The sequence below is a fragment of the Carya illinoinensis genome, chromosome 5 (genome assembly GCF_018687715.1).
Source record: "Carya illinoinensis cultivar Pawnee chromosome 5, C.illinoinensisPawnee_v1, whole genome shotgun sequence".
Taxonomy (NCBI): domain Eukaryota; kingdom Viridiplantae; phylum Streptophyta; class Magnoliopsida; order Fagales; family Juglandaceae; genus Carya; species Carya illinoinensis.
In genome coordinates this window covers 19,211,790-19,230,736 of record NC_056756.1, presented here as the reverse complement: position 1 = coordinate 19,230,736, position 18,947 = coordinate 19,211,790, and the positions used below count along the sequence as shown (strand labels likewise).

The 18,947-nt window shown below is 36.0% G+C and overlaps 1 protein-coding gene and 1 pseudogene across 1 annotated transcript; one reads left to right on the top strand and one right to left on the bottom strand.

The window, feature by feature from the left end:
- The first annotated feature begins 1,265 nt into the window (after positions 1 to 1,265).
- Positions 1,266 to 2,694, top strand: LOC122309528. Its single transcript, XM_043123038.1, has 2 exons — positions 1,266 to 1,621; positions 2,330 to 2,694. Exons 1-2 carry the CDS (start codon positions 1,271 to 1,273, stop codon positions 2,681 to 2,683), a joined length of 705 nt encoding a protein of 234 aa, XP_042978972.1. The 5' UTR covers positions 1,266 to 1,270; the 3' UTR covers positions 2,684 to 2,694.
- Positions 2,695 to 4,309: 1,615 nt separating this feature from the next.
- On the bottom strand, positions 4,310 to 16,160 carry LOC122310170 (annotated as a pseudogene).
- Between the last annotated feature and the right edge of the window lie 2,787 nt (positions 16,161 to 18,947).

Sequence of the window (18,947 nt, the reverse complement as noted above, 5' to 3'; positions counted from 1 at the left end):
TTTAGTCAAATCATTATTGTATTGCATTATAGCACCTGTGATATAAGCAGAAAAGACTGATGAATGAGGTGCAGAATACCTCATATATTGGCCATGAGAAGATTGCTGAGCCATTACAGAGTAAGAATGCAGAAAGAGATAGCAGAGAAAGAATGCAGTATAATTACATAAAAATGAGGAAGATGAGATGCGAATGAAGATGAGCTGAATATCTCTTTTATAGAGAAAATTATGACAAAGCACATCTATTACTTCACATCATCTCTCGTGAAGAATTTCTCTACAAAAGACAAGAGATATAACATCATAACTCTGCGGTGCCTGACAGTTACAGAAGAGCTGAAAATTCTGCGGTGCTTGTCTGCTCTAAAAAGCTGGCCACCATTTTTGTTGAAAAAGGAGGTTAGGGGCTTAATTTTGATGAATTCTCCACTAACTGTGTTATTTATAAGAACTCCAGAAGAACACAACTCCAGAAGAGTAGTGAATTTAATGTTAAAATGATCTTGAATCAATATGGTGAATTTCACTATAAAGTCATGAAGCACTTTTATATGGACAAAACTCATCCTCTGAGTATTCCAATAGTTGCTTGATCATTTGATGAGCAGAAAGATCCATTTCGTCCTTGTGAAGACGATGAAAAAATTCTTGGTCTTGAAGTACCTTATCTCAGTACAATTGAAGCCCTAAATATGTGATTATTTTATCAATATGGATCAAGTATGGAATTAGTTGGATATACGGATGCAGGTTATCTTTTAGATTCATACAAAAAGATCAGTGCAATTCATGAGGAGAAATATGAAATTGATGTCAAAAAGATACGGTCAAGTAATAATCTGATAGATTTATTCACTAAAACATTACCAATTGCAACATTTAAGAAGATTGTGCAGAACATTGAAATGCGGATACTTGAAAACTTATTATCATGCATTTTTTAGGAGAAGTAATGTCTTGAAGATTTGTGCTGATTATACTCTTTTTCCTTCACTAAGGTTTTATCCCACTGGGTTTTCCTTTGCAAGGTTTTAATGAGACAATCCTAAGCACTTGGTGGTATACATGAATATTGTACTCTTTTTCCTTTGCCATTGGTTTTTTCCCAAAGGATTTTTCATTGGCAAGGTTTTAACGAGGCATATTCTTTAAATATGGTCATCCAAAGGGGAAATGTTATAAACCAGCTTGTATTGTATGACCACATTTAGCTGTCGTAATTGACCAAGTCGTAGTCGTCAATTAAGACTTTTGTACCCCTATATATATGGGTGTTTCTAAGTTCAGATTACAAGATAGTGAGAACTTCTCTCTTGATCTCTCTCTCATTCTCTTTTTTTATTTATTTATTGATTCACAACAATTTTATTATTTTTCTAAAACTTTTAGCCCCGCAAGAGACTCAAGACACAAGAGTGTCAATCCTCCACCTGATGGAACCCACTTTCAACCTTGTGACCTGATTGGCAAAAGAAAGTCAAGTCCACCCTTATCGGATCTGTCTGCTGTGGTGAAACTCAGTTTGCAAGTGAAGGGCTCGGAGATGGAGGACAATCGTATCATACTGGAGCATAACCTGTTGGAGGACGATGATGCTATGACAAACCAGAAACTAGAGGTGCTTGATATCCTTAAAGAAGCTCCAACAATCGTTTGCAAGAATTTCAATTTCATCTTCCTTCTTTTCACTTCCCACCCTCTTTTCTTCTTCATGGTTTACTATGAAATTTTCCTTCAAAGAACTCTGCTTGAAATCCCATATAATCTGGAGCAGACAGCGGATCACGTTCCTATGTGGCCGATACCTGATTTTATAACCGAAAGAATGAACAAAGAATTTGTTCTTCAATTGGTTCAACTTTGTTTCCTTTATTTGGTGCCCCTTCATCTTCTTAAGCTTTGCACAATGATTGTGACTGTTGATTTGGCATGTAAGATATACGCAGAAGAAAGGCCAATGACTCTCAAGGAGATGATAAAAAACCCCATTCACGGAGCAAGAATGAGAGGCACTTTTATCACTTATTTTTATGTTCTTTTATTGTCAACTTGTGCTTTACTCGGATTGACATGGTTAGTAACAAACTACTATGTTACTTGGAGAAACACTTTCTTTTATATGTTCTTTGTAGTGTTTTATGGGGCGGCTTTTGCTGCTCTGCTAACAAAATTCTTAGAATGGAGTGCCGTGTGGAATATGAGTATCATCATCTCGGTGTTGGAGGGGACATATGGGGCTGAGGCATTGGCCCTTTCTGCTTATTTCAGTAAAGATTTTGAGCGGCGAGGGATGTTTTTGATGCTTGTTTTCTTTGTTTGGGAACAGGGTTTAAGGTTGCCATGCCTCTATTTTGGATGCTATGAAGGAGGGATAGAAATTCTTGTACAAGTTAGCTTGTTCTGCTTGGGCAATATGCTGAAATGGGTGGTCTGCGTGATATATTTCTATGATTGCAAGAAGCGGACTTTAGAGAAGAAATTTGATGAGGAAGTAGGAAGAGAAATCAAAGCTGTTGATGCATCATTATCATGGGAAGAGAAGAAGTATCGGGAGTCGGTTCCCAACTCCGTGTATTTACTTTTGGCCACGTTTTATATCGATCTATTTAGTAGAAATAGAGATAAACCATGGATCTTTGCTGTCCTATATCCTGAGTTTGTTGCAATAAGATGCCTCTAAATTTAGAGTTTTTTGCAGAAGAAAATATACTAACGTATGACTGAAAGTCATGGTTTTCAGTGGCCGTCAATAAAATCTGGTGGGTAACAAAGTCCTTCAACTTTGAAGTCATCGTCCATCAAGTAACTGGCTTCATTGTAGATCATGTGCAAATGCAATATGCCAATAACTCCTAACGGATTGTGGTTGGAAGGGTTATCAGATAATCCATTGGGTTATCTTTGTTTTTCCGTACTTTTTTTCTATGGACCATAGCTTTAGATTTTAATGGCTTAAACTTTCATGAATTTCTTGTTTCCACTATCTCAACCTAAATAGGTCTTAGCTCTTATATACCATATTGTATATTTGGGCTATGCCTATCTCTATTAATAAACTTCGTTTACTTAAAAAAAAAAATAAAAAAAAAAAACTTCGTGAGTAATTTTCCTTTTCTTAAACCAACTATAAACCATTTCATATAATAACATGACAACATAAGTTTAAAATATGTCCTAAAACTCATTATTCAATAATATTCATAAAAATATTACAACAAAAAGATAATTGCAATCTTATTTTGATAGGATCTTTTTCCATAAACCACAACCCAAAAATAATTACAATCTTATTTGCTACCTTTCCTCTTCTATTTTTCCCTTACCAATTGAAATCAACATATGGTTCCAACTGTTCACTACATTATGTTTTCTCTTGTTCATTTATCTTACTTTCTCATCGAAATTTACATGAGAGGCACTCCAGGCAGGTTGGGTATCAAATTAGTTTTCACATTGGACAATCATGAAGTGCTACGTAGGCATCCCAAAAAATGTGAATTGGACCCGCATACAGTAAATTGACCTCTCCCTCCCCCATCTATACTCAATCGACAAACAAAGCCCTAAAAAAAATGTCACTACTCCCCGCAATTCAATTGATGGCATCGTGTACATTTTTTAAGGGTCTAGAGGGCCCATCCTTCTTGTCTCTTCCTAAGGGGAGCAATGATTGAATTTCGGGGAGTAGTGACATTTTTTTTAGGGCTTTGTTTGTCGATTGAGTGTAGATAGGGGAGGGAGAGGGAGAGGGAGAGGGACAGAAAGAAGGAGAAGGAGAGGTCGATTCATTGTATGCGGATCCAATTCACATTCTGTTGGGATGCCTATGTGGCACTTGATGATTGGCCAGTGTGAAAACTAATTTGACACCCAACCAACCTCAAGGTTTTTCCTATTTATATTAGGGATAAAATGACCAATAACTGTTATGTATTTTACTTTAGAAGCTCAATAGATTTTAATCCGTTGATTTGAATCAACAGTTCTGGTAGCAAAATGAGAAATTATGGATTCTAATATGGACTAGGATACTGGAGTACTATAAAGAACTTAACATTTGTTCAGTTTGAAAACTCTAAAGAGATTGCAGTGACTTGCCAAAAAATTCCTTGAACATCTCTGAATGGCCACCAAGTTTTATAATTAAAACTAAAACCTAGGAATGACATTAATTGCAAAAATTACTTGGAACATCAATTTAATCCATGACTTATTCGATTGTTAACTGCTAGATGGAACATTGCGGTGAAGATGATAAATGGCACTCCACAACCGACATTTCTGCTACAAATTCTTGAAACTTTCCTCATTTTCGTTTTAATTCAGTCACCTTCTTTGCGAAAGATGGCAAATAGAAAGCAGCTGTATGAATATGAAAATAAGAACGACTCATAAAGAAAATGTTTGATGCATGTGAATAACAGGAACCAAGCAAATGAGACGGGAGCTAGAACATTATGATTAAAGTCACTTTTGGGATGAAGCAGAATTGCACCTCTGAGTTGTAAAACTTTAAGGGTCCTTTGGATTTGTTATAAGCGTCATTTGCATCTATTGGATTCACTGGATGCTTGAAGTCAATAGGGGGTCCCTTAGTAGAACACATCATAAAACCAATCACCCCACTGAAACAACAACTATTAAAATAGCCATGTTGATTGCCTAATGGGAAGAGAAGTGGTAGAAGGAGACGAAGGATTTGTATTTGAAGAAGAGGAATTATGGAAGGAAGAATCAGCAATGTCTAGAGTAAAGGAAGAAGAATTATACAAAAGGGAAGTAGCAATATTTGGGATAGTTTTGAGTAGAACAAATTAAGATTGTTGTGAAAAGGAAGGATGAGAAGTAAGGGAAGAAAAAAGAAAAATTGTTTCATGAAAACAACATCACTAAAGATGAAAGCAGTATGAGTCTCAAGATCAAATAGTTTGTATCCTTTGACAGCAAATGGATATCGAATAAAGAAGCACTTTCTGGCTCTAGGATCAAATTTGATTCTATTTCTTGTTAGGGTAAATGCAAAACAAAGATAACCAAACACTCTAAGATGTGTATGTAAAGGAGGAGTGGAATGTAAAACTTCATAAGGTGACTTGTTTGATAGCAAGGGAGTTGGCGTTAGCTCAATCAAGTGGGTTGTAGTTAGGACACAATCATCCCAAAATTCTAAAGGTAAACAAGCTTGAAAATGCAAGGAGCGAGCAACATTCAAAAGATATTGATGTTCTCTCTCGTACCATTTTGTTGATGTTTTTCCACACAACTTCTTTGATGAATTACACCCTTGGTTGAGAAATATTCAGGTAAATGAAATTCAACTCCATTTTCTGTTCTAATCTATTTAATTTGAGTTTGAAATTGTGTTTCCACTATCCTAAAGAATGATTGCAAATAGGTCTTGGTTTGAGATTTGTTTTGCATGAGGTAAACCCAAGTAGATTTTGAATAGTCATCTACAATGGTTAGGAAATATTTAGAGCCATCAAGTGCAGAAACAAAAAATGGACTCCATATGTCACAATGGATGAGAACAAAAGGAGATGTAGAGATATTATCACTAGGTGGAAAAAGCAAGCACTTTTGTTTAGCCAATGGGCAAATTGTACAAGGAAAGGAATTTGACATGTATATATCTTATATAGATTTATTAAGAAATTTCAATCTAGAAAAAGAAATGTTACCAAGTCTATAATGCCACAAATCAACCAAAGGTTGTTGCAATAAATGATATAGACCAGCTCTTTCCTCACCCATCCCAATTGTTGTCTATGTAGATAGGTCCTGAAGAAAACAAAGGTTAGAAATGAAAATGAGGCAACAAAAAGAATTATGGGTTAACTTGCCAGCTGATATAAGATTAAATGGAAAGATGGAACACAAAAGAAATTGTTTAAGACCAATTTCTCATAAAGAGAAACTGTGCCAACATGGGTTACTTCAACAAGATTACCATTTGGTAATTTTACTGAAGATTTATTTTCAAAGGCAATTGAAGAAAAAATATTGAATGGAATTGACCATGTGATCTGTTACTCCTGTATCGATTATTCTAAGGTATACGTTTTGAAGAGATTGTAGGTGCTGAAGATATGGATTTACCTGAGAAATTCTCACAAGGAGAAGATAGTGGAGTTGGAAGAATACTAGTTGAAAGGGATGTGGAATTTGATTCTTTTGGAGAAGAGATGATCTGATTTCCAAAGTGAGGAGTAGCAATATCAGGCTTAAGAATTGCAAGCAGTTGTTAACACTGCTCTTGAATAAATGTCAACTGTGAAACTTCATTTTTTTTTTTTTTTTCTGGACCTATAGCGGAAGAAGATATTTGATTTGCTAAATGAGTTGCTGCTCTTTTAGACTTGAATCTGGGTGGAAAACCATGGATTTTGTAGCATTTGTCAGAGGTATGCCCTGTGTATCCACAATGGCTACACACAGGACGATCTTTGCGAAAGCCAGATTGCTTGATAGATAAGTTGCCAGGTTTTCTAGATTTTGTCATCAATGCAATAATTGACTCAAGATTTGGTGCTTCTTTAGTCAATAATGCTACAATCAGTTCAAGATTAGGTGCAGAATCAATAAGCACTCTTTGTTTTTCTTCTTGAAGCACAAGTGCAATGACCTTGTTAATGGAGGGAAAAGGTTTGATTAATATTGAAAGAATTACTCAAACCCATTAGAAACTGCATCACATATTCCTCTTGTTGTGATTCTTCAAAACAATTTAGGGTTTCATTGGAACATAACGATGGATTTCTCTTGAAATTAGCCAATTCATCCCATACGATTTCAGCTTTGTGCAGTAATCATTAACTGATTTCTGTTCTTGCTTTAGAGAGTTGATTGCTTTCCTTAATTGAAAAATTCTTGGTCGATTTCCTTGTGAAAATTGTTCTTTGAGATCTCTCCACATATTAGCTGCTACATTAGTGTACAAAGAATTATTCTTCTTGCAGTCCACATCTATGGCCTGCCTTGCAAGCCTAAATAAAACAAAAGCATTTCATTTATAGATGAAATGGAGAAAAGTATTTCATCAAGAGAAAAATTATTCCGTGCCTCTAACTCCTAGAGCAACCAAGGGGTGAAATCCCTTTCTCGATGAAACGTCGCCCGTTGCCCTTTTGCCCTCACCGTCACCATCAGCAAAGTCGTCACTATAGCCATTGCTTGCACAACAACCCATCGGCATTGATGTCTTCGTCTCCTTCCTCAAGAGAGGACTCTCTTCGTCGAGTACCCAGTCAGCCCAGGTTATAATTCCAATCATCTTCAATTCAAGTACCCAGGTTGCAATTCCATCCTCTTCATTGAGTACCCATTTGGCTTCAAATTCTCTTCTCTTCTGTTTTCAACAGTTTCTCTTTTTTATCTTATTCACTCTCTCTCTCTCTCTCTCTCTCTCTCTCTCTCTCTCTCTCTCTCTCCCTCTCTCTCTCTCATCAATGCTAATACCAGCCTAAAACCCCCTTCTGATATTCTTCTCTCTCCTTACATTCCAAGAATAGAGCAACATCAATGGAAACCAACAAGTTTGCATAGAAACACCAACAGAATCACAATTGTTCTCATCTATGCCATCCTAGAATATATTGGACCCTGGAAAGAGTAAGACTTCTTATAGAGATCTTGTTTGTGAAGGTCATGCCTCCGAGATTTCCAAACTGGATTACTGCTCGAATCATCGAAAAATTGTCCAATCGCAAGATATGTGTGAGGCCTGCTCATCCCCATCGCAACCTAACTGTCCGAAATTTTCAAAGAGGTTTGCTTTTTTTTCCATGGATGAATAAGATTGGTTTCATTCAGAGTGGTGGCGAAAATGGGAAGGAGAGTTTGAAGTGCTCTTGCTGTGATGTGAGCTTGGGCAACAAATTCTACTATCCTTGTATATTGATTAAGCCTTCTTGGGAGGATTTCGATTACTCCAAGAAACAAAACATGATTGAGGAAACACCCGTCGATCTCAAACTAATGAAGGTGATCCTTCGGATCGAAGTAGATCAGATTCCAGAATTAGCTTTCAGATTTTGGACTAGTTTTTGATTTAGAAATAAAGGGCATTTTGATCAAGTTAATGATAAAATGGGGACAATTTTTTTCTATTCCTATATTTGGACTGCAAATGAGTCCATTTTGGTGGACTGTATGTGGCATCGTCCGTGTACAAAATACTGGAATCAATGTTCTTGGCAACAAAATTGATAATCCATGATACAACCATATCCAAACCTAACCTCGCATATGTTGTTTAAGTTCTCAGTTAGTATATGGACAAACCGGGATAGCCTCACCTAGATGTAGTGCGTATATTGCTTACGTATTTAAAAGGCGCACCTAGTCAAGTTCTTTTCTTCTCTACCACTTCTAATCTTCACCTTAAAGCTTTCTGTGAATCGGATTGGCTGGTTGTGTGGACACCCACAAGTCTATAACAAGTTTTTGTGTTTTTCTTGGGCAATATTTGATTTCTTGGAATTCAAAGAAACAACAAAATGTTTCAAGGTCCTCAATGGAAGCAAAATATAGGGCCATGGCTTCTACAACATGTGAGCTTTCTTGGTTACTTGTATTGTTAAAAGATTTCTAGCTTCGAACACTCTCAACTAGCACTTCTTTTTTGTGACAACAAAGCTGCTCTTCATCTTGCAGCTAACCCCGTTTTCCACGAAAGAACCAAACACATTCAAATAGACTGCATATAGTCAGGAAAAAATTACAGGTCAATGTGATCAAGATTCTTCATGTTGCTTCTCACAATCAATTGAGTGATCTTTTCACTAAAGCTCTTGGATGTGTTCAATTCCATTCTTTACTTGGCAAGATGAGTTTTTAGATATACACATTCCATCTTAAGGGGGACTATTAGAAATAGCCATGTTCGTACAATAATTAGTTCCTATTGGCTGTAATGTTTTCAGTTCACTTAACTATGTACGTACTCTATTTTACTATAAGTACTTTACATGTAGTTCCATAACAGTTGTAAGAAAGATTTCTCATATTCAATACAAGTAAAGTTCAAATTATCTTTCTCTTCTACATGTATCTCTATCCTTCTAAACCTTGCTTCCAGAAACTACCATGGCAAAATTCACATTTTGTTACAAACATCAATACAAGCAACATCAGCATCATCTGGCCACCAACACACCCACCTACAAAGCAAATCACAATGCAGATGCTAACCAATATTAGCCAATCGTGAAGTGCTAAACTAACCCTATATCGGGGAAAAAAAAAACATTTGGAGAAACTACTTTGTAAAAAATAAGGTAGTATTCAAAGTCATGACTTCTACTTTTTAATGATGTGGAGCCAAAGCAGGGTCGGACCCACCCTTGGGGAACAAAGGAAAAAGCTACTTTGTCCATTCCAATGTACCGCTCAAGTGTACCACTCAATAAAATTTTTATTTTTATATTTTTATTTAATGATTAAGTAAATGATTTTTAATGTATTGATATTTTTTTTTAATTTTTAAAAATATTTAAAAAATATGAAAATAAAAAAGAGAAAATTTTTAATTTTTTTTTTGAATTGAGCGGGCGGTAGAGTAGCTCGGTCCGGGGAATAAATCCTCGACTCGCAATAACTTGAACATTTTAACCTCATACCTATGATAACCTAGCAACTCAGTCTAGCCCAAAAAGAAACCAAAGTACTCAAGCTACATACATACACATAGACAAACACACTCATGCATGCATACATAAAGACGCATTCAAACACATATGCCATCTGTTTGGAATGAGTTTGGTGGGAGAGAGAGCTGAACAAAGAATACCATAAACTTCAAAAAACATACCTAGGCTATGTAGGTACTGTGGTCCATGCATAATTAACAAAGCCTTTAAATATCTGATGATAGTTTGCCATAATGTCCTAAATTATGTGCATGTGAAGCCATATACTTTCTGCCTGAGTACACACAACTCCCTCTGGCCGAAGAGCCTTTGAGACTGATTCGAAAAAGGGCTTCTCAAAAAGCTCTTGTGCAGGACCTAATCAAAACAAACAGAAAACTTCTGTCTTTTTCTTTTTCCTTTTATTTTATTATTTATTATTTATTTATTTATTCTGAAGACGAAAACTTGTATATTCTAAGGCAAAACACATGTTCCCAGTGAGAAAGAAATGGAATTGGCTGTAGAGATAGTATTACCTATGGGATCACAATCTACTATAATCGCATCATATGATCGAGCATCTTCATTGGCTTGGCTAAATGAATCTTCAAAATTTAACCAATATCACACTTTTTTCCATTTGCATATTCTATTTAAATTCAATCTCCATATTGGATTATCCATTCACTTTATTGGATTAATTTAATAATTTTTTATTAAATTTATTTTTATTACATTTTGTAGTTCTACCAATTAAATGTTAGTAATAATTATATTCTAATTAAATTAATATTTAAAAAATCAAATTTTCAAATGTCATTTAATGCTAATAACAAAAAATATTTGATTACACTCATTTAAAATTCTATCTAAATTTTTTAATTACCTTTTTTATATAAATTATCTAAATTTTAGCCATCATTCTACTCAACCAAGCTAACGTGGACATTAGCTGATCATACCATCATCGATATGAAGATTCACAGGGGATCCTCATACCTAACTGCCATGTCAGGGAAATACTGTTTGGAAACCTGGAAAAGGTGAAAAATAAATTTGAAGTAATGAAATAATTGTTCCACGGTGATTTTTTTTTTTTTTTTTTTTTTTTTTTTTTTTTTTTTTTTTATGATGGGGAACCTCACCAAGTAGGACCCACAATGGGGGAGTAAACCATAAAGGGAAAACAATTCTGCTACATACAACCGGCATATGTAATCGGCGTGTAACCGGCTATTCTGCCCCGTTAGTATCTGTAAAAAATCTTTTTAAAAAATTAGATATTGACAACTTGAGAAATAAGAGAACAGAGAAGCCAACTGAAACTCGTTCTTCAAGTGAAACTTGGGAAGAAGCATTTTGTGCATTCCAGAAGCATTTCATTCTTTCCATCTTTCATTTTTTTTTTCTTCAAGTGAAATTCGGGAAGAATACATCGGACTGAAACTTTCGTTCACAAATGTAGAAATCCATTTTGACGGAAAGAAGACCATCTAAGAAGGAAAATGCCCAAATCCTAGGAACAACCAAAAGCACAACAATAGGAATAAGTAGGAGAAGCACCATCATCGTCATTAGAGCGACAACCCCTTTCAATTCCCGTTTCCCCATTTGACACCCTTTTTTTTTGTTGCCCAAACTCAATAATCTATGAATAATTCCCAGAAAAAAGCATTAACAGAAATATTTCTCCCAAAAACCATTTGCCTTCACTAGGTTGTTTTACAGTGCCACCATATGATTTTATTTAGAGGAGCCCGAAAGTTGAGATGATGAAGTTCGAGGAATGGACAAAGTTTGGCCCCATGGTTTATCCCCTATGGAATTAGCTGCCCAACCAAGGGGTAAATTTGACTTCCTCACTCGTACAAACTTACTTTTTATTCTCTAAGCTATGAAAAAAATTTGTAAAGATTCCAATCTTAATCTCTGCTTGCGAATTAATTATGTCTTCCTTTTGTCACTGTCCAAATTGTTACAATTAGAGCCATGCATTTCAAGAAGCTGGTTAAGCTCGTTTGGGAGTGAGCAAGAGCGACCGGGAAAAGGGGACACACAGGCTTAGGGAATTCCAGGAAAAAACAGATGAATGTGAAGGAAAAAAGGAGAAGGGGATGCACGAAAGGAGAAGGAGAAGTTGGTGAAGAGAAGAAATTGGAGTGAAACAGTATGTTTCTTTACAAAAAGTTTGACGCAGTCGGGGACCTCAAACGGCGCACAATTGGCTCAGCCAAGCTGCTGACATGGCATCCTTTAATGAAACGGCGTCGTTTCATTAATAGGAGAAACGGCGTCATTTCATTAATAGGAGAAACGACGTCATTTCATTATCATCCTTAGGTTACAGCCCGAGCTCCCACTCCATATCCCTTCGCGTTCTCTCATGCCTTTGTCCATCTCCATTGGAGACTGAATCTCCTCAGCAGCCCAAAGCCTGTTTGGTTTCTTTAAGCCCTCTCTTAGTAACCGCAACCCACTCTAACACTATCGTCGAAAGCCCTCTCGTGGTTGTCTCTCAGCCCTTCCCAGACACAACCATCTCTCCCATTTTGACGGTATGTAAAATATTAACGCTCAAGGTAAAATTTTTAGGGGTTTTACACCGTTTCTGATTTTCAATTTTTTCTATGTTATTTTGTTTCACTGCACTTATTTGATTTCATATATATTAGTTTGAGATTTGGTATTTGACCTTGTGAAATCTGTATATCCAAACCCGTTTATGTGATGATGCCCTAATTTGGCGTGGTGCATATTTGTGCTAATCGATATTTTTCCAACACCCCTGTATACCAGATGCCCTAATCTGGCATGGTTCATATTTATACTAATCTATAATTTTCCAAACCCCTGTATACCGAATGCCCTAATTTTTCTCAATCTGAAATCCTCAAATGATTGAAAAGACTTTTTTTTCTAAATCTCAGTCTCTAATATGTTTGTTAGATTAATTTTTTTTTTTTTTGTCAATCCTTAGTTTCATGAGAATTTTAGTGTGACTGAAGTTTTTTTTCTTATATGTAAATCTAACGATATGCAACTGTGTTGAGAAAAACTCACACTCTGTCGCCATTAAGTAGTCTATTGGATTTCATATGCCCTAATGTCTGCTTTCAACTTAACAAGGAGAGATTAATAGTGATAACAGTGTGGACCATTATAGTTTTGGAATCACTTATAAAAAAAAAAAAAAAACCAATGAATTTCAGCAACATAACAAATACCAAAGATGGAACTCTTGAAATCCCTATCATGTGGAATTTTAGCATGTGTGTGTTTTGATATGCTTGCCTTTCCATTATGACTATATCATATGTTAGAATATCGTCGTCATCATCATCAATGTGTTCTTCATCATTTGATATACGTAATTTGGGTCAACCATTGTGCTTCTGCGAGCTTGATGCTACATTGAGATACTCAAATATGAAGAGAAACCCAAACTGACCATTTTTTGGCTGTCCAAAGTATAATATAAAGGTAAATACATTTGTTTATGTAGCATATTTATTAAATTGATTAATATGTGTAGATCTAATATTCTTTACTCTTATGTATAAAATGATTAGGGATTATATTATTGTAAGTATTTCAAGTGGGCAGATGGTGATCAATGTAGGGAGTTGGATCTACAGGCAAAACTAAATGAAGTGGAAAGGAAGGAGAAAGAGGTCGAGAAGAGACTTAGCGATATCGAGAAGATAGAGATTGAGCTCCGTAAGAGAGTGGCGGAGATTGAGAAGAAAGAGATGGTGTAATCCACTAGAGATGAGGCATTTTTGAAGAAGGAGTTGGTGCTTCTTGAGCAAAAAGCTGGAATAAGGTGCTCACACACACTGCTCCGAGTGTATTGGGCTTTTGTAATTGGTGTTTTTTTTTTTAACTTAGTGACTTAGTAGTGGTGTAGTTGGTGTAAGTAGTTTAAGTATTAGAAGTTTATTTAGATTATAATGTAAATGCAATGTAAATATTGGATGAATGGATTTGAGGTTTAAATTTTGGGGAAACTGCCCTTTTCTTGTATTTCTTTTTCTTCAATTCTAGGGAAACTGCCCCTTGTATTTTTTTTTTTTTGAATTTTGGGGAAGCTCCAGAAAACATTGATGATCTTGTTTCGCAAGATCTTGTTCTTGTAATCAATATGGGGTTAATGCAAGAGATTGCAGCAGGTGTTGCTACTTTTTCCACATTACCTATCCAGTTTTCAGATTATGCTTTTTGGGTCTGCTGTCAATATCTCAATTTTTAAAATTTTTTTTACAGATGCTGACGTGGCAAAATAGCCAATTAAATGCCAATTACATATGCTGGTTGGGTAGCAGAATTGACTGCAGAATTGAGCTTATGATGCCTAAGTACACAGCTCATTTGACCACTGGGCTGCACCTTGATGGATAGTTGTTCCATGATGACTACAACTCCAAGAGGTACCTAATCACCAGCACTCACGTATAAATGAGGGGGGATGATAGCCTTACCATTCATCTACAATTTATTTATAACTTATTAATAAAATAATATTCTTTTAAATTTCAAACATATCAAATCAAAATTAAAATTAAAACAAATATTTAAAAAATATTATTTTTATAAAAATCTATAAAAAAAATTATAAATGGATAGTTATTTTATCATTTATCCTAAATGAGATTCGGCCAGAAAAAATGTTTTCTTACATGCAAATTCTTTCAGTGTTAAAAGAAAATGCCATAGAGCGATCACAGATACAACCAGCTATTTTCATGAGCTTCTGACCCTATGCTAGTAAAAAAGAATATTACGTGTTTTTTCATCACTTCATTACTGACATTGACAACCATCTTATCAATCTCACACATATTGATCTGCTCAACAAAAGAATGGCGAGATATTTCTCGCACAACCCCACCATCTCCTCCACCATTAACCAAAACCTGGAGAAATAGTAACTTTTGAGTAAGCAAAAGACTGAAACAAAAAGAATGTATATGCTTATGTAGGAGCGGCGAGTAGTTGACGTTCTAGAAAACATTTAGCACTTGGCTCTCACGCGCCATGGGAAGCCTTTTGTCAATGTCATGAGTGGCGCTTTTGGAGTTTGTGAGTTCGGAAGTTCCAAAATTGACCGTCAGTTTTCCTCCCAGATTAACGCGTGTACTGCACATGCCACAGCAGCCTCTTGGAGCATTATTTTTTGGTCTTTGCAATGTTTTCTCGTTATATTTTATTTCGTGTCCTGTCTTTACTTTTTAGAAAAATATAAATATAAAAAATAGTACATTCGAACTAAGGTCCAAATGGAGTGGTCCCCCCCTCCGCTTAGGCGGTGATGGTGGGGTTGGTGTACCCTACTCTGCTTAGTTAGGGTATGGGATTTTGTCACTCGGTTACTGTTAACTCTATCGTTGACAGAGTTGTGCTATCTCTTAGACTTAGGTTTTTTGAGATTTACCGTCTGGATTAGACCATGTCAGTTACGGAGGTGTGCTGAAAAGTTATTAACGTTTGTAATTAGCTTGTTTTCAAGTTAACTTTGTATGTATTCTTTTAATGAATGGAATTTGGTCCATTATTATCAAAAAACTATTTGTTCACCATATCAACAAAGTGTATGACTTCAGAAGTAGTTACAACATGAGATGGAATAATTTACGTTCACTTTTACAAAATTTTTCATCTTGTTTCATTTAATCATTATAATGTTTTAAATTTTTACACAAAATAAAATAAATAATTTAATTTTTTTCAAATCTCAATACAAAAGTAATATTAAAATAATATATTTTAATAATATTTTATTCAACTTCTAACTTTAATATCAAGTCATCTCATCTTATATCCGAAAACAAACGAGGTTAAGCAATCATCTACTATTTCTCTATGTTATGAATAACCATCTGCAATTTGCTCTGGAATGATAGCGGGGAAAAGAGGTTTAGAAAATATACACATATGCATGATACACATATACATATATATGTATTTATTTATTATTATTATTTTTTAGAAGAACAAGTAAGAGCCAAAAGGTCCCTACATATTTCATTAACAATTAATCAATCATTACAATATTTTTCCTTCAACACAGAATTTTTTATCTGTGGAGGACCCTCCTCAATCCATACAATTTCATCACTACAATCAAGAGCCAATTTGGCAAGTGTATGAGCTACATTATTAGCTTCCCTATGAGTAAAATTTACAGACCACCTCACATTGTTATTAAGCATTTTCCTATTATCCTCAATGATAACACTATAATCTATACTCACTTCACCTTCACTATTAGTAGCATTAAGAATCTCATTCAAAAACTGCACTTGAACAGCCCAACTCTAAGCAAAAGAACATAACCCTTCTCAAAGCATATACCTCAGCACAAGCAGGTTTCAACAAGTTATTCACTCTTAAGCACAGGCAAGCAAGAATTTCCCCCTCCGAGTCTCTCACTATAATCCCAATCCCCACCCTCTTATTAGTAGCATCAATGGCAGCATCCCAATTAGATTTATAGGCCAACACATTAGGCTTCTTCCATCTAGCCATAATTCTATTAGACTAAGTAGACATGGGACTAGAATTAGCTTCACTGAATTCTGCAAAATTCTGTTGAGCAACACTAGTTAAAACTTTTGGACATTCAAACTTCTTTTCAAAAATAACAGCATTTCTTGTCAACCATATTCTCCTCAAAGTGCAGGCCACCAAACCGACCTTCTCCTCCTCTAAACAATAATTTAGCTGCTTCCAAAGTTCCATGAAATCCACCACTGAACTTGCCCATTTTTTAACAGGACTGTCATTTTCTGGGCACACATATGATGTAGATGGACAACCCCACAAAGCATGTATAGTTGACTCCTCTTCCCTCTCACATATTGGACACAAACTGTTATCAATTATTTTTTTCTTGGCCAAGTTCATTCTGGTTGGTAGTAAGTCATGACAGGCCTTCCATAGAAAATGTTTTACCACTCCCTGCGCTTTTAACTTCCATATCAATTTCCAACCAAATTCATTTTGAAGCACATTTGAACTTTCCTCCTTTTCAGTTATCAACCTCGAATGCTCAAGATGATAGGCACTCCTCACAGAAAAAAGACCAGTACGTGAATAGCCCCATTTCATTCTATCCTCAGATCCCATCCTGTTAAGAGGAATGCAGTAGATAGCTTCAGCATCTTCTGTACTAAAAATTTCAAAAATCCACTCTGTCTTCCAATGCCCTGTACTCTCATCAATAAGTTGGTTAACACAAGCATCTTCATCTAGAATTTTCACTGAAGAGGACACCATATGAGAAGAGGATGATGTAACCCATTTATCCTTCCAAACCTTAATTTTATTGCCCCTCCCAACTTGCCAAATCAGACCAGTTTTAATCAAACCCATAGAAGACCACAAACTCCTCCATATCAAAGAAGGACCATGACACAATCTAGCTTCCAACAAGTTCTCCCTTTTGAAGTATTTCTCCTTCATAACCCTTGCAACCAAAGAAGAAGGATTATTCAACATCCTCCACACTTGTTTAGCCAACATAGCTTTGTTAAAGCTCTCAAGCTCCCTAAAACCCAACCCTCCTCTTTTCTTTGATTCCCCCATCTTTGACCAACTCCTCCAATGGATTCTTTTATCATTTTGCATAAGGCCCTACCAAAACTTAGCCATAACTATAGCAATTTCTTTACACAATCTCCTTGGAAGCATGAAAACACTCGTTGAATATGTTGGGATTGCTTGGACAACAACTTTCAATAATATTTCCTTCTCTGCCTGTGAAAGGAATGTATTGTTCCAATTATTCACCTTGTGCCATACTCTTTCCTTTAAAATTCTAAAAGTATTAGACATTGATCTACCTACAATAGAAGGAAGACCAAGGTATTTTTCAAAATTGCCACATGTAGCAACTCCTGCAACTTGCTGAATCTGTCTTCTCACTGTCATTGGTGTGTTGGAGCTAAAAAATATTGTAGTTTTTTGTCTATTTAGACTCTGTCCTGAAGCCCTCTCATACGTACTGAGGAGATCTTGAATCTTAAACCACTCAGACAACTTGGCCCTCCCAAATATGACAGAGTCATTAGCAAAGAGTAAATGATTTACTCTTATACCTCCTCTGGTTATAGAAACACCACTTATATCACCCTTCCTTTCAGCCATGTCAACAAGAGAGCTTAGGCCTTCAGCATAAAGGATAAACAAATATGGGAAAATAGGATCTCCTTGGCGTATTCCCCTAGAAGGCTTGATAGTGTAACTTGGCTGCCCATTAACCAAGATAGAATATGTTATAGAAGTAATACATACCATCACTAATTTAATCCACCTTTCACCAAAGCCAAGCTTTCTCATTATGGCCTCCAAAAAACCCCACTCAATTCTATCATATGCCTTTGAAATATCCAGCTTCAATGCCATGCTACCAACCCTTCCTTTTTGCCTTGTATTCATGGTATGCAAAGCCTCATATGCAACCATTACATTATTTGTAATTAACCTCCCAGGGAGGAAGGCACTTTGGTTCTTTGAAATAATCAATGGCAGCACTTTCTTTAATCTATTAGCTAAGACTTTTGACACTAATTTATACAAAACATTACACAGGCTTATAGGCCGAAAGTCACTAGCTACAACATGCTTTTCAACTTTGGGAATTAAAGCAATATGAGTAAAATTAATAGACCCATCCAACCCAGCCTTTTCATTCAAAAAAGACAAAATAGCATGACATACCTCATCTCCAATAGTACTCCAGTAATTCTAATAGAAGCATGCTCCAAGGCCATCTGGCCCAGGAGATTTCAAAGGCCCCATATCTTTAAGTGTTGCCACAACCTCTAGCTTGGTGAATTCCTTCTGCAACTCTTCATTCATTGAACCGGAAACCTTGCTCTCTACTCCCCACAAACCAGCAGCTATATCATCTGTTGAAGGATTAGAAGAACAGAACATATTGCTATGGTACTGGAAGAAAACCTCTTCAATTCCGTTCTGATCTTTCACACATCTTCTTTGATCATCTATAATCTCACTAATATTGTTGAGGGAAAAATGAGTGTGTTGGCATATTCTTGTGAAAACCTGTGTAAAATAGTGTTGTAACAAGTGTTGTTGCGGAAGGCTTGAAGTGGGCTTGAAGTGTGCTCATTATTGGTCAAAAGAAGCGACTTCGCTCGACCCTCGCTCGACAGAGCGCTCGAGCGAACTCTGGCAGATTCAACCGCTCGACCATCGCTCGACATACGGCTCGAGCGAACTCAGGCAGATTCAACCGCTCGACCCTTGCTCGACACTGAGCTCAAGCGAACCCAGGCAGAGTGTGTCGCT

What these genes read in the sequence shown, in the direction of transcription:
- LOC122309528 (XM_043123038.1), top strand. Translation starts at nt 1,271, where the DNA reads ATGGGTGTTTCTAAGTTCAGATTACAAGATAGTGAGAACTTCTCTCTT. An exon ending in TGACAAACCAGAAACTAGAG is followed by an intron (nt 1,622 to 2,329) that starts GTGCTTGATATC and finishes GTTTGGGAACAG; the next exon opens with GGTTTAAGGTTGCCATGCCT.